This window comes from Cricetulus griseus, chromosome 3 (assembly GCF_003668045.3).
Source record: "Cricetulus griseus strain 17A/GY chromosome 3, alternate assembly CriGri-PICRH-1.0, whole genome shotgun sequence".
Lineage (NCBI taxonomy): Eukaryota > Metazoa > Chordata > Mammalia > Rodentia > Cricetidae > Cricetulus > Cricetulus griseus.
The window spans coordinates 54,648,016-54,663,404 of record NC_048596.1 but is presented as its reverse complement, the minus strand read 5'-3'; the positions used below and the strand labels follow the sequence as shown (position 1 = coordinate 54,663,404).

The 15,389-nt window shown below is 48.4% G+C and overlaps 2 protein-coding genes across 5 annotated transcripts in view; both read right to left on the bottom strand.

Moving 5' to 3' along the window:
- Window positions 1-831: 831 nt before the first annotated feature.
- On the bottom strand, window positions 832-3,910 carry Rce1 (Ras converting CAAX endopeptidase 1). 4 transcript variants are annotated; one of them, XM_035442046.1, is made up of 8 exons: window positions 3,692-3,908; window positions 3,454-3,556; window positions 3,276-3,359; window positions 2,961-3,039; window positions 2,282-2,449; window positions 2,086-2,157; window positions 1,766-1,841; window positions 832-1,478 (listed from the first exon to the last, which is right to left on the bottom strand). In XM_035442046.1, exons 1-8 carry the CDS (start codon window positions 3,874-3,876, stop codon window positions 1,118-1,120), a joined length of 1,128 nt encoding a protein of 375 aa, XP_035297937.1. In that variant the 5' UTR covers window positions 3,877-3,908; the 3' UTR covers window positions 832-1,117. The 4 variants fall into 4 exon arrangements, with proteins under 4 accessions (XP_035297937.1, XP_027264474.2, XP_027264477.1 ...); XM_027408673.2 differs by having other exon boundaries at window positions 1,109-1,478; window positions 1,766-1,828; window positions 3,692-3,907; XM_027408676.2 differs by having other exon boundaries at window positions 1,109-1,478; window positions 1,766-1,828; window positions 3,276-3,355; window positions 3,692-3,724.
- A 47-nt stretch (window positions 3,911-3,957) lies between these two features.
- Window positions 3,958-15,389, bottom strand: part of CUNH11orf80 (chromosome unknown C11orf80 homolog) — a 69,276-nt gene continuing 57,844 nt past the window's right edge. The window contains 3 exon segments of the mRNA XM_027408677.2: window positions 3,958-4,474; window positions 5,519-5,597; window positions 10,381-10,479. Coding sequence (XP_027264478.1) covers window positions 4,101-4,474; window positions 5,519-5,597; window positions 10,381-10,479 — 552 coding nt within the window. The 3' untranslated portion in view covers window positions 3,958-4,100.

The following is a 15,389-nucleotide window of genomic DNA, read 5'->3' as shown; positions in this document are numbered from 1 at the left end:
CTGTCTGGCACCTGACTTTGGGGGAGGACAACTCAGTGGGCCTAAGCTGCATCCTCTCTGGACCCCAAGTTGTGAATGTACTATCTACCCCCTTACCTCCACACCGCCAGCTTCTACACAGGCTGGAGAAGAACTCAGCAGGAAGGCAGGTGTGTGAGTGTGGCTATGTCACAGACAACCTCAGGGAATGACTACAGCTTCAGGGGACAGGTTTCAGAACAACCTTGAACAAGGGAGACTTAAAAGGATATTCACAAATTAAAAAAAGACAGAAAAAGGGCTAGCCGAGAAAACAAGAACAATGCAGAGGATGGTGAGCAGGTCCCAAAGAACCTTGAGCTGCTGTGTTGCGTGGCAGAGTCCTTGCCATGAGCAGGGCTGTGACCTTTGTCCTGGATGAGGCAGAGGGGCAGCAGTCCAGGTAGAACCAGAAGCCTCTCCATCTGTGGGACGGAGAAGGGTCCTCTTGTGCTCTAGACCCACATCCTTTTGTAGAATAAGGCTCTGGAGCCACTTTCCCAGCTCACAGGACACGGGTCAGAGCTACTCTGTGACCTCAGTATCAAAGGTACCCGCCCCAAGATGAGATGCGATGGGTTTCCACCTGGTACTTGTAACTCAGCCACAGGAGCTCAGGAAAGAGTAAACCACAGCCTTGGCAGCTAAAGGTCCCCCCCATCCTCTGCTGTTGGGACCTGCTTGCCAGACTCACCTGCTGCCCACATTAGCAGGTTCAAGGTAGCCAAGAGAGGGAGTGTACATACTCCCAAGTGTTGGCTTGGGTTCTCACCAAGATCCAAGTACACGAATTCTCAAAGGTTCAAAGGACCGTATTACCCAAGTTAAATCTCTTTAATATCCCAATACAAAGTCTTGATGCAAAAAGACAATGAGAAAACCCTGGGAGGAGGGGTTTTATAAAACCCACCGAGCAGCTTTTTTTGGGGGGTGGGGCAAAAGAGCTAAGAAGCAGTAGTCCAAAGAGGGAGTGCACAGCTCCTAGGATTTTGTCCTTGTCCCCTCACGTCCAGCTGCTCCTCAACCGTTCTTTGAGAGGCTGCACCCTTTGGATATCTGCTCCTTCCTCTTGGTCCCTGGGGTTCAACTAGCTCTGGCTTCAATCCCCTACAAAAATTCCTGAGATCTCGGGGACCCCAGCCAGCCCCTCCCTTGCAGTATTCCATGATAAGGAGGGGCTGCAGAGCCCATCAGAGTTCACTGGGGTATACACAAGAGTGATGGTCAGGAGCACAGTAGGGTCTCTGAGGCTCCTGTTCGTTCCAAAAGCACGCAAAGGGGAAGGCTGCCATAGAGCTTGGGGTCCGTCAGGGGTTGAAGCAAAAGCAGGAAGAGTCCCACACCAAGAGCATAGCCTGCCAGCAGTGGCCACCTCTGTGGATGCTCCAGGGCTGCGCACACGGCAGGGAAGCCCATGTAGTTGCAGAAGGAGTGGCAGAGAACTGGCCCTATCAGGTGTCCTGGAGAGGGGAGACGGGCAAAGTATGAAGCAGCCCCACTACTGGTGGCCCTTCTAGAGTTAGTGGCCCTTGTCCCCTGAACAGGGCTCAATGACCCTCCCCACCCATTCATGTGCCCCCATGTCAGGACCTCTGCTTCCACCTTTTAGACCTTAAAAAGCTGAGGGCCCTGGCTTAAGTCTGCCTCAAGGACTGTGGTAGAAGAAACTTTGTCACAGGCATAGTATTCCCCTTCTCCCGCCCACATCCATGGGGCCCTGAGAATGCATGAAAAACTGAGGACCAACCTGTGCGGATGAAGAGGAAAGCCGTGTAAGCACCAAAGACAGCGGTGTAGGAGAACTGGAACGCTGGAGACGGAGGCTTCGAGTGACCACACCAGCATGCTCACCCTGCCCCAGTACTGCACACCAGAGACCACCCTTTCCTCTTGGCAGTGGCTGCCTGCCCACCATCTGTGGCTGTTCTCTGTACCCTACCTCCCAAGATCAGTGGTCCCCATGCAATATTTATAGCCCTGTATTTCCAGTCCTTTCTGTACAGTGGCTGTCAGGGATATCATAACACCCCAACCCTCACCTGTCCCAGGCAAGCTCCCCAGGCTCACCTGCAGACAAGAAGATATTTCCCACGCTGCTTTGGCGGAAACGTAGCTGCTCAATAATGTGATGAAAGTGGGCTGGAAGGAAGAGGTACAAACAACATCGTGTCTCTCTGGCCTGACGTCCAGCTCTCCCCTCACCCCAAGCCCTCATTTTCAGCCCTCATGCTGGGAACATCTTTGCTGGACCAGTTAGACTCACCAACTCCAAAAAAGAGTGGGCAGGTGAACACAGCAGGGCCCAGACCTGTGCATGGTGCTAACATGGGCAGCATACAAGCCCGGAACACCAGCTCCTCTGTCAAGGGTGCAATAACTTGGTTTCGTAGCCAGCGCATGTCTGTGAGGCAGCGGGCCCAAGAACGAGGGGCTAGGGTAAATATTCAGGATAAGTAATGAGTGCCAAGTTACTAAAAATACTCACTCCTCTCAGGGGCCCTCTCCCACAGATTTATTCTGGCCAAACTCAGGTCAGGAATCCTGAGAATCAGAATGGGGAAGGGAACAAACTTTATAAGACCTAATTTCAATATCTTGAGATATAATTGACAACAGTAAGGTAAGGCAACAGTATACGAGGGAGTCATAGTAAATTCTGATACCAAAATTCAATCAAGGCCAGTATTTGGGGAAGCCAAAGGATGGAAGAACAAGGGAAGATGCTGTCTGACCCATATCAAGTACTGTTTTGGGTCCTGAAAGGCCTCCTCGAGTACCAGGAATTTACAAGGTACCCAGCAGTATGATGCCTTTTACTGATGAAGAAACACACCCAGAGAGGTGACATCTCACCTCTTCAGTCCAGATCACATCTCACTGACTCCTCTCCCCAGTGTCCTGGACTGCCTGTGCCTACCTTTTCCTCAGTCTTGAAGACTCACCCAGGACAACCTTCAGCCCATCTGTCAGGTCACACGGGCAATCCATAGAGAGCTGCATCAGTGGACCCAGGAATAGGATCTGGGGGCAAAAAAAAAAAAAACCAGATCAAATGAAAGCCCCACCACAATCCAGTGCCCTTGGTCAGTGTCATGAGACCTCAGGCTTCCCGAGTTCTAGGGTTTCCCAGCAATACACACCTGGGGGCTCAAGGGCCACATCATAGTTTCTGTCTGTCATCTGCCAAAGGCAGGCTGGACACGGGGCATTTCATTACACTAGTGACAACAGAGTAGGAAAAAGGAAGCAGGACTCACCATAGTTAGCAGCAGGGGCAGCAGAGCTGCTGGGAAAATGCCCTCCAGCCTGAAGCCCATCAGGGTGAGCAGTGATGTGCCTGGCTGAGCCACAGGAAAGGGGGCATCAGTGATGTTCCCTCCCACAACAAAACCTGGGATCCTTTCCCTGGTTGCCCGCGCCCCGCCGCCTTCGCACCTGGATGCCAGTGAGTTCCCTCCAGAGCAGCACGCAGAGAGGGGACAGGCTGGAGACCACCAGGACGCTGGTGAAACGCCGCTTGATGACAGCAGGGTGGTCCCTAGGAAGGGAGCCGTAGGTTGAGCGGGCCTGCAGCAGCCGCTGGCCGCCGCGGCCCCACCCCCGTCGGCCCAAGCTCCGCCCCTGCCCCGCCTCGCGGGGGCGCGGATCCCGGCCGCGCGCGCAGCCCCCACACCTGGGCAGCTCGCTCTTCCACACGTAGAGGCTGCCCACATAGGAGCAGGCGAGACTGAAGCAGGAGAACACGGACACCCAGCAGCACAGCCCCGGGCCCGGGCCGCTCAGCGCGGCTGACTCGGGCTGCCGCTCCGGCCGCGACACCGACAGTAGACGCAGCCCGTCCCCGCCCAGCGCCGCCATCACGCCCGGACCCGCGGCGCGCAGCAGTGACGCAACTACGTGGATGACGTCAGGTGGCGGCGCGAGCGCCGGCTCCCCCGGGGCGCCCCTCCCCTTGAACTGTAGTCGACGCGTCTTGCTGGCAGCCGCTTTATTGAACCCTAGAGCGCGGGACACGCGTGCCCGGGGCATGTTTGGCCCGATGGGATTCTCAGCAGGGGGCACTTAGAGCCTGCGCCCCGGACTCAGCCACTCGGACAGATTGGAGACCTCTTGCAGCCACAGGTCCTGCGGGAGTAGAGGAGACGGTGGTGAGGACCCAGCCGCAGCCGCCCAGGCCCGCAGCCGCCCAGGCCCGCAGCCGCCTGTCCCTCCTGCGCCCGCCACGGTACCTCCAGGCCGCCCGCAGCGCTCGCTGCGTCGGGCGCCGGGGCCCTGCCGCGGGCTGCTGGGGCTTGTGGTCCTCCGGCAATGGGGGAGGCCACGGCGGGCTCCTGGTGGCGCGTGGCGGACTCTGGAGGGCTCGGGTCCTCGGCGGGGCACAGAGCTGGCGATTCTTCCCTGCCCTGGCTGGGGCTTCTTCTCTTGAGCCTCTTGTTTTCAGCTTGCCCGCCGGTCTCTAGGAGAAGACAGGTTCACTTCACCTCGCTCCCGCAGCCTTGTGCTGGCGCTGGAGTCTTGAGGCGGGGATGGGGCGTGGGGGGTGAGCGAGGGGGTATTCTTAATGAACTCTCCCACTCTATCCTTCCAGCTGAAATCCTTTTCAGCGCCTGGCCTTCCGTAGCGTTCCTTCCCCTTTTAGCTGGACCTTGATTAGGGGCATCTGTTACTATCCGCTCAGATTGAGTAATATGAATTTCAAGCTCCGATTGCTTCGGGCAGAAAGCATCTCAGTCTCTCTGGTGTTTAGGCAGTTACTACAGTGACAGCTTCTTGTTGTTGATATTTAAACAGGCTCTCGTGTAAGGCTGGCCTTAAACTGATCATCCTGCTTCTGTCTCCCAAACGCTGGGATTACAGACACGAGCCCAGTGATTCTCGACTTGTGTGGCTCGAGACCCCTTTGGGTCGAAGCCCTGTCTGTCACAGGGGTTGCATATCAGATACTTAATTGATTCATAACAATAGCAAAATTACGGTTATGGAGTAGCAACGAAAATAATTTTACGGTGTGTGTGTGGGGGGCACCACAACATAAGGGTTGCATTTTAACGTTAGGAAGGTTGAGAACTACTGTTAGCTTGTCTGTAACAGGTTCACTTGTGGAATCAAACTCAGGGTCTAGACAACAAACACTCTGCCACTGAGCTGCACGCCCCGCCCCCGCCCCCACCCACCCCTTAGGTGCAAATTTACAGCGTCTTTGCCTTAGCACATTCCTCCTGAGCAGCTCCCTGGGAATGTCAGCCACAAAAGCACTTTTCCTTAGAAAACTTAATGCGCACACTAATAAGTACAATGCACCGATTGCTAGTCCTCCTAACTTTAAAGTAGGAACGAATGCTGCTGCTCCTGCTCAAGACCCACAGTCGCTGTGAGAGCCAACCAATCCCAGCAGGTGGCAGCATAGCCGAAGTGCAGTGCAATAGTTGGATCAATCCAAGCCGTGGTTTTTATTTCTCGGCTTTAAGCCCAGGGTTTACCCATAAACCTGGAGCCTTACCTCCAAGGGACTCCGGACCGATATTCTCATGCCAGTTTTCCGTGCTCTGGGTGGAATGCCTCTTCTGTGGAACCGGGTGCTTTAACAGAAATTCCAAGTGAGTTTTGCAGAAGTCTGAATGAGCCTTAGTGAGACGAGAGCTGCCTGATGTGAACTCTAGGACCCAAACTTGGGTCTGCTGCAGGAGCAGCATGGTCCCTCTTAACACAGCCCTTTCTCCAGCCCTTCTTTATGTAGTCCTGGCTGTCTGGAACTTGATAGGCAGACCAGACTAGGCTCAAACTCACAGAGATCCTCCTGCCTTTGCCTTTGCCTCCTGATTGCTGCGATTAAAAGCGTACATCATAATGCCTAGCCATGACTATTTAAAATAAATATTTTGGGGGAGGGGAGGAACAGGGACTCATATATCCCAGGACTGACCTTGAATGTCTGATCATCTGTCTCTCCATATGTGTGTATGTGTACATAATTAAAAAGAAATCTTTAAAAAGATGAAAAATGGCTGGGCATCGGTCACAGCACTTGGGAGGCAGAGGCAGAGGCAGGCGGATCTCTGTGAATTCGAGGTCAGCCTGGTCTACAGAGCCAGTGCCAGGATAGGCTCCAAAGCTACATAGAGAAACCCTGTCTCGAAAAACCAAAAAAAAATGAAAAATGACTACTTGCATAGCTCAAAAAGTACATGAAAGCTCCATATACAACCCTAGCACTACATAGAACAGCATAGTAGCACACACATGTAAACCCAGCACTCAGGAGATGGTGGCACAGTGAGTTCAAGATCATCCTCAGCTACATAAGATTAAGGCTGTATATAAAGGTCTCTGATACACAGTGAGACCCTGCCTCAAAAGCAACAGCAAAACTCCCACCTGCAAACTCTTCTTCAAAGAATACCATGGGGGAAGTGAAAGGTAAAACAAGAATAGGAGAAAGTGTGGCAGGGCGTTGGTGGCGCACGCCTTTAATCTCGGGAGGCAGAAGCAGGTGGATCTCTGTGAGTTCGAGGCCAGCCTGATCTCCAGAGGGAGTGCCTAGATAGGCTCCAAAGCTACACAGAGAAACCCTGTCTCGAAAAACCAAAAAAGAAAAAAAAAAAAATAGGAGAAAGTGAGGGGTGAGGCTTAAAAGAGAGAAGCTGGGTTCAATGCAGTTCAGTGCGTATAGGGCTTGTTTTTAGTGTGATGGGGGTGTTCTGCAGGTTGGTGGATAGAACGATAAATCTTAGCGGGGAGGTGGTGGCTGGCGCACGCCTTTAGTCCCAGAGCTCGGGAAGCAAAAGCAGGTGGATTCCTGTGAGATCCAGGCCAGCCTGGTCTACAGAGTGAGTTCCAGAACAGCCAGGGCTACGCAGAGAAACCCTATCTCAAAAAACAACAAAAAAGGTAAGTCTTATGTAAGAATTACAGCACAGTAAAATACATTCTATAATACACTGCTTTTTTTCCCCCCTTTCTCTCCCTGCCTGCTCCCTTGAAACAGTCTCACTGTATAGTTCTGGCTGCCGTGTAACTCACTATGAAGGCCAGGCTAGCCTCTGTCTCCCAAGTGCTGGGGTAAAAGGTGTGCACTATCATACCTGGCATCATCATTAAAACTTTTTATGTTATAGAAGCTGTGCAGTTAGTCATTGCTCATCATTTCTGTGGATGGGTTCCATAATCTCCCAATATACCAAAATCCTCAGATGCACACGTCCTCAAAGGTGTGTGCCACCATACCTGGCCTACGTTGGCTATTAATACAAGTCCTTACTTGTGTAATTACATTCCCAGAAACACACAAAGGTTAAAGATAAACCTCAGAAACAGTGCAGTTTCAGTTTACTCTAGCCTGAGAAGTCATGTGTAACAGGCGTGTCCTTCTCCTTTTAGAAACTGGTCTTACTAAGGGATGACCCATATGAGATGGGTAGCACTGTGAGAGCCTTGCTAACCCATCAATCTCTGGACCCCTAGAAAGGCAACCCAGTCCTCAAAATACAGCTCCTTGGAGCATTCGATACTAGTCTGCACCCTAGCAAGTGAAACCTTTCCTTAGAGAACTGCCCATTTCTCCTTAAACTATAGATGGGTTAATTCTATATTAGGTGAGTTGGATGGTTAACATGAAAACAGTGATTGGCTCACAAGTAAAAGAATTTGACCTAATGTCTTGATCATGTAGTTTATAGCTGAAGCCACTGGGTGCCACTATTGTGCCACCAACGAGCTATAACAGTGGCTAGTACTGGAGGGAAGAAGTAATGACAAAGGATCTGTGTGCACTCTTCTTCCTTGGGCTTGCCACTCAGTCCTACAAAGGCACAGTGTGATCAGGCTTTGAAACCCTGCCGGCTCCTAGCTGTGTGACTATCAGGTTTTAAGTTTTACAGTTAACCTTATCTATAAGATGGACAACTAAGAACATCTTTATGGAGACTTAAGTGGAAATATAGATTAGGTATTCTGTAAATTCTCCTTTCTTCATGATCCCTGAGTTCACTATGGATGACCCTAAGACCATGAGCCATCACTAGAGTCAAATAGGCTCCAGTGGTGAAGAAGTCAGAACGATTCTTTCAAACCTCACTGGGATTCCAGAGAGGTCTACACAGAAGATCTTCAGAAGCAGAGACAGTCCTCGATCCTGAGGGGTCTTCCCGGGTCCTAATGGTGGTTCATGCCGTACTCTCAAGATGTACCCGTTGTAGTGAACTGGACTGTGCCCTTCCCCACATGTCCATGTCCTAACAGCAAGTGCCTGCGAATGTGAGATTATTTGGAAAAAGGGTCTTGGCAGATATAATTAAGGATTCAGCCTGGGCGTTGGTGGTGCACGCCTTTAATCCCAGCACTTGGGAGGCAGAGATAGGTGGATCTCTGTGAGTTTGAGGCCTGGTCTCCAGAGCTAGTGCCAGGATCGACTCCAAAGTTACACAGAGAAATCCTGTCCCAAAAAACAAAACAAAACAAAAAAACCAAAACAACAACAACAAAATTCAGAGATAGGACCACACTGCATGCTAGATTGAAGGCAAGCCCTCCTAAAGCTAGAGAAACAGTTGGGTAGGGAAAGGATAGGTGAAGATGGAGGCAGAAACTGGAGTTATATAAGCCACAAACTAGGAAACCAGAGAGACAGGATGGATTTTCTCCCAGTGTCTATGAAGGAAGCATAGCCCTGCTCACACCTTGACTTTGGACGTCTGGCTCCCAGGACTAACAGAATAAATGATGTCTTTAAGTCATAAGTTTCTGGTAATGTCTTAGAGCACCTCACGGAGACTACTAACACAGTAGTTATGAGTGTTAGATGCTTGAGGTGAAAACCAGTGAGGTTTTGCAGTGAGCCAGCTGAGAGCTGCAGACCAGAGTGATGAGCAATGACAGGAGCAGTCTGTGTGGCTGAGAAGAGGCAAATCCAAGGAGTCCCAAGATCCTTCCATACTGAGCACCTACATTCCATTTCCAGTCAGGTAGACCAAGGTACAAAGGGGAAAACAAATGCAGAGGGCATGTTTGAAGGTCCTGTTCTTTCAGAAAGCCTATTAAAAATCACTCTAGGAAGTGAATGATGAGATACAGTTTGAGGGGCTGGAGAGATGGTGCAGCAGTTAAGAGCGCTGTTCCTTGGGAGGGCAGGAGTTTGGTTTTCAGAATCCCACGACCACATACACCTGCAGCTCCAAGGGATCACATGTGTGAATCAGTATTCTCCCTTTATGGTTGAGCAGTACTCCACCATATAGATACACAGCAAGCTGCTTAGCCACAAGCTCTAGACACAAGATAGTTCCCAGATTGGGGTTCCAACAAACAGGTACTGTGAACATAGATGATACACTAGATTCTGTGTGATCTAGTGGGTAGCTAGGGCAGATAGGTGTATGTGTAATTTCTAAAGAAACTGCCAAATTGTAGGTATATGTGTAATTTCTAAAGAAATTGCCAAATTGAGCCAGGCGTTGGTGGCGCACACCTTTAATCCCAGCACTCAGGAGGCAGAGACAGGCGATCTCTGTGAGTTCGAGGCCAGCCTGGTCTCCAGAGCGGAGTGCCAGGATAGGCTCCAAAGCTACATAGAAAAACCCTATCTCGAAAAACCAAAAAAAAAAAAAAAAAAAAAAAAAAGAAACTGCCAAATTGCCTTCCAAAGGACTTGTCTGCCTCTGCCTTTTTTTGAGACAGGGTTTCACTATGTTGCCCTCAGCTGCCAGAGCTGAGACTACAGGCACATGTCACCATGTCCAGTGATCTTTTTATTCCCAATATCTTTTTATCTGAATTTTATACTACTAATAATGAGCTTATGTATTTATTGCAGCTTATATATTTTATATGGGCACTTTTATTAAGTGTATGTTCACTAGAACTCTTAAAATACTTTCTGGAGCCCATGGCTTTTTGTTTGTTTGTTTTGTTTTGTTTTGTTTAGTTTTTTGAGACAGGGTTTCTCTGTGTAACAGTCCTGGCTGTCCTGGAACTCACTCTGTAGACCAGGTTGGCCTGGTCTCAGAACTCACTGAGATCTGCCTGCTTCTACCTCCCAAGTGCTGGAACCAAAGGCATGCGTTACCACCCACCCATGGTTATTTTTTAACTAGAAATACGATTTCTTCCATAGGGTTATGGAAAAGTTAAATGTTGTCTGTAACAATGCCAGCAATGACTCAATGGTAGAAATGGATCTCAGTGCCCTGCCATGCTCTCGGCTTCTGCAGAGCACTTGGTTCTGTGACGTTTCTCTGGGCCAAGGCATCTTTGCTGAAGGCCAGCCATACTCTCTGAAGCATTTGTACTCATCCACCCTGAATCAAGGGTTCCCACATCAATATGGGAGATGCCCCCTAAAATACTGAGTATTATCACTACACTTACCTGTTCTGTGTCACATGAGCAGTGGTGTAGAAGTTGGTGCTGGAGGGTATCATAAAATATTTTGTGTAGTTTGGTCCCAAATTCCTGTGTGTCAGCTGCCTGAAATTCATGAGAAATAGAAAGTGATGAGTTCACTACTGGAAATCAAAAAGGAAGCACTGCAGACGCTGAGGAAGGCAAGAGACCATACATAATGTAAATGTAAATACATTCACCACTGCATTTACAGTTCTGTCTCTATGGGATCACAGAGGGGCAGAGCAGGGCCTGAGATACTTGGTAAGTAGCTCCCATATGTCTTCCCACCTAAGCAAGATCCTTCAACCAAGATCTTTGTCTACAGCAGATAAATATCCCAGGGAGCCCTCTGTCTCATGACTGGGTTGTAGAAGACTCCCTTCCATAAGATGAGTGAGAAAGCAGTGATTCCACTGAGGCTGTGGAATTCCTCAGCATGGAGGAGGGACAGGTAAGAAGCCTTCCTCAGACAAGCCTTCTGGAGACAAGAGAGCCAGAGAAGGCAGTCTGCACCAGGGCCCACAGATCTGCCTTTGACGCTTTAATACAGGACTGTGGGTATCAGAGGTAAAGAACATGAGGAGTCACCTGAAACCATACACTAACTTAAAAAAAGATGTATCTTTATGTGTGTGCTTGCATGCTTGTAAGCCATGTGTGTGCAGGGTCCACAGAGGCTGGAAGAGGCATCGAATCCCCTGGGGCTGGTTGTGAGCCACCTGATATGGGTACTTGGAACTAAACTTGGGTCCTCTGGAAGAACAGCAGTTTCTCTTGTAACAGCTGAGCCATTTCTCCAGCCCCTACCACGTTAATTTATAGATGAGAAATTGAAATTCAAAAAGAAGTGGCCCTCTCAAGATCATGTAGGACAAAAGCCAGAGCCACTACTAATTACTCCATCATCCGCATGCCCAAATGTGAAGCCATGACTTAGAGGCACTTGCTTATAAAGGCATTATTCTTTGTGCCATTAGTTGGAAGCACTTTATTCTAGGAAGCAATTTTAGATAAAACAAGATACCACATGAAGTATTAACTGAAGCACTGCTTATATACAGCAATAAATGTTAACTTAAATGCACAACACTAGAAGACTGGGGTATTAGATTAAGTAATAAAGTAATAAGTTTATTAGCCAAAGCAAATTCTAACCTTGTTGAAATTGGTATTTTATATACAAAATATAGTTCCTTGGTTTTAACAAAACAATGCGATGTGCAAAAAATAAAACTATAGTGATAGAAATTAGTATTTAAGTTTTTCTATGTGTTATATTACTTTTTATGAAAAAAAGCACATAAAAATGAAGGAACAGTCAGGTATGGAAAGCAGAGGCAGGAAGAGCTGTGTGAGTTCAAGACCAGCCTCACCTACACAGAATTCCCGAGCAGCCTAAGCTTGTCTCGGATATGCTGCCGATACCACTGGTCACCATATAACACCAATGGAGAAAGGAGAATAACACATACTGAGAGCCATCATGTGTAATGTACTTTTAAACTCAGTTTCTTCAGCTACTACAACAAATTTCGTAAACTAAGATAAATGCTACAAATTTTGTTACAGTTTTGGGTATGTGATGGTGATGGTTAATGTTAAAAGCCACCTGGACAGAAGGCCTCTGGACATACCAGTGATCGGTCTGATTACATTAACTGATGTGGGAAGACCCTTCTTAACTGGGTAGAACCATTAGTTCCCTCGGCAGATCATGAACTGTATAAAATGGAGAAGAGAGCAGACTACTGGCACGCACACACATTCATTGCTGTGTGCCTTAGTTTCTATTTCTGCAGTAAAACACCATGACCAAAGCAACTTGGGGAGGAAACATCTTACAGCTCTCAGGTCACAGTACCACGGAGGGAAGCCCCGGCAGGAACTCAAGGCAGAAGCCATGGAGGAACACTGCTTACTGACCGTCCATGGCTTGCTCAGTCCACTTTCTTACATACCCCAGAACCACCTGCCCAGGATAGCGCCATCCTACCATATCAGTCATTAATCAAGAAAATGTCCCACGGGCTTACCTACTGAGATGAGGTTGCCTCTTCTCAGATGACAATAACTTGTGTCAAGTTGACCAAACACTACCCAGCACACTGCTCTTCTGAATACAGATGCAGTGTGATCAACCGCTCAAGCTCTTGCTGTCCTGACTTCCGTGATGAACTGTGCTGAGGTAAGCCCTTCTCCCTCAGGTAGCTTCTGTCAGAGTGTGCCAGCACAGCAATGTTAGAAACCACGGTCCATGCCACACAGCTGGGCTCTGGTCCGCTTTGGGGTCTTTTCCTGTGCCCTCACATTGCAGAAGGGTAAAGGGTTTCTCTGGAACCACTTGATTTTTTTTTTTTTTTAATTTACAAGATGGGGTGCCATGACACACATGTGGGGGACAGAGTACAACTTGGGGGGGTTGATTTTCTCCCAGGGATCAAAGTCAGTTTGTCTTGCTTTAGTAGCAAGTGCCTCTACCCACTGCCATCTCACCAGCTCATAGGCTACTTAATAAGAACTAATCCTGGCCAGGTAGTGGTGGCTCACACTTTTAATCCCAGCAGAGGCAGAGTTAAAGTGAATCTCTTGAGTTCAAGGCCAATCTGGTCTATGGACCGAGTTCCAGGACAGCCAGGGCTACACAGAAACTGTTTCAAAAAACCCAAACAAACATGGGGGTGGGATGGAGGTTGGTGGGGGGCATGGGAGGACCTGAGGGAGAGGGAACGAGGATTGGTATGTAAAATAAAATTGTTTTTAATTTAAATAAACAAACATCCTGTTGTGGCGTATTCACCAGAAACCTGCTCAGACATGGGTTTAAGCCAATAGAAAGGCTGTTTGGGATCCTAGTGTAGCCCCGAGTCTTTCTCAGGGTGGGCACAAAAACCATGTCCTGGGTTGACATACTTAAGTTAACAAGAACAGTTAGTCAGAAGCAGAACTGCAAAAGCCAAAAAGCAAGGTTAGTACATTAAGAGACTTCCCCAAAACTATGGACTTTGACAGACTAAGTCTTTGCTTTAGTTTTTGGCAGGTGGTGCTGTCAACATGTTGAGTTTTACAGCCTGAATAGTAGTTCTGCCATGAAGTTAGCTGTGCTAAGGCTTTGGGGCCTACTAAGGTCTGGGGCCCTGTTACAATCCCATTCATATGACCACCTCTCAGAGAACAGAACAGCCAACTGAAGAGCACAACCTAAACTATTACAAGTTTCCTTTAGGACAGTGCTTTGATCCCAGTACCTGGGAGGGAGGGGCAGGAGGATACTTATCAATTCAAGGCCATCCTGGTCTACATAGTGAGTTCCAGGACACCCAGGACTTTTACATAACATAGAAAGACCCTGTTTCAGCTGACCCACGCTAGTGCGAGTTCATGGACTCTGGACTGTCAGCTGGGGCACCTGTTTAGGCCCTCTGAATGTGGGTGACAGTTGTATGGCTTGGACAGTTTATGGGGCCACTGGTAGTGGCACCAGGATTTATCCCTAGTGCATGAACTGGCTTTTTGGAACCCATTCCCTATGGAGGGATACCTTGCTGAGCCTAGACACAGAGGGCAGGGGATAGACTTTGTTGACTCTTCTTGGAAGGCCTCACCCTCTCTGAGGAGTGGATGGGGGGGGACAGGAGGAGGGGAAGGAGGGGGAACTAGGATTGGTATGTAAAATAAAAAGGTAGTTTACAAAAAGAAAATTATAAAAAATCATCTCTAGGTTCATATCAATATGAAAAAAGAGAAAGATGTGTGTGTGTGCATGAGCACAAGCATGTACACGCACACGCATGTACTTGTACAACCAGAGAGTGTGTGTGAGGTCAAAGGACAACTTCCAAGAGCTCCTTTCTTCAAGTATATGGGCTCCAGGGATCAGACCCAGATGAGATCCAGTTTGGCAGCAATTGCTTTTACCTGAGATATCTCGACCGCTCCAAAAACTTAAAAATATCTTGAGCTGGGTATAGTAGCCTAAGACCACCACAATGAGGGATAGAATTTCAGTAAGTGAAGGTTGGAATGATATAAACATTCAGACTGTTGCATACATTTAGCTCCCAACCTATGAGGGGCACACGTTTTCCCCCAACTTTTGAACAAGTTAAATAAAAGCCTTATTCCATACAGCAAGTAAACAAGTCAGGAACGGACTGACCCCCAAGCCCTGATTGCCATGGGGCATCCCTCACTCCATTCTGTCACATATGCGTGGCACTGTGCCTGCTCAGTTATTTCTAGTGATTGTGTCACCATGAGGCAGTGAAGCATTTTCTACAAGGAGCTGAGAATCAAGGATCTAATTCTAGCTCTCTCTGAGCTAGCTGTGTGATCTAAAGAAAGTATAACTCCTAAACAACTTTTCTCATTTATAAAAATGGTACATATACTGCTATCCTTCAAAAATTTTTTAGTTAATTATTTATTTTTCAAGACAGGGTTTCTCTGTGTAACCCTGACTGTCCTGGAACTCATTCTGTAAACCACTTGAATTCAGATCTTCCTGCCTCTGCCTCCCAAGTGCTGGGACTAAAGGTGTGCACCACCATGGGTGTTTTGCCTGCATGTATGTATGTGCACCACATGTATGCCTGGTGCCTAGAGGCCTGGAACTGGAGTTACAGACGGTGATGAGCTGCCATGTGGGCACTGGCCATCCATCCCAGGTCTTCTGGAAGAACAGCTCTTTTTTTATTTTAATAAGGAATTCTTTTTTTTTTAAAGATTTTATTTATTATGTATACAACATCCTGCTTCCATGTATGTCTGCAACCAGAAGAGGGCACCAGATCTCATAACGGATGGTTGTGAGCCACCATGTGGTTGCTGGGAATTGAACTCAGGACCCCTGGAAGAGCAGTCGGTGCTCTTAATCTCTGAGCCATCTCTCCAGCCCAGAGCAGCTCTTTTTGTTTTTTATTTTATTTTTGGCCTTTCAAGGCAGGTAACCTGGCTGTCCTGGACTAGGCTGGCCTCAGAGAGATCCCCCTGCT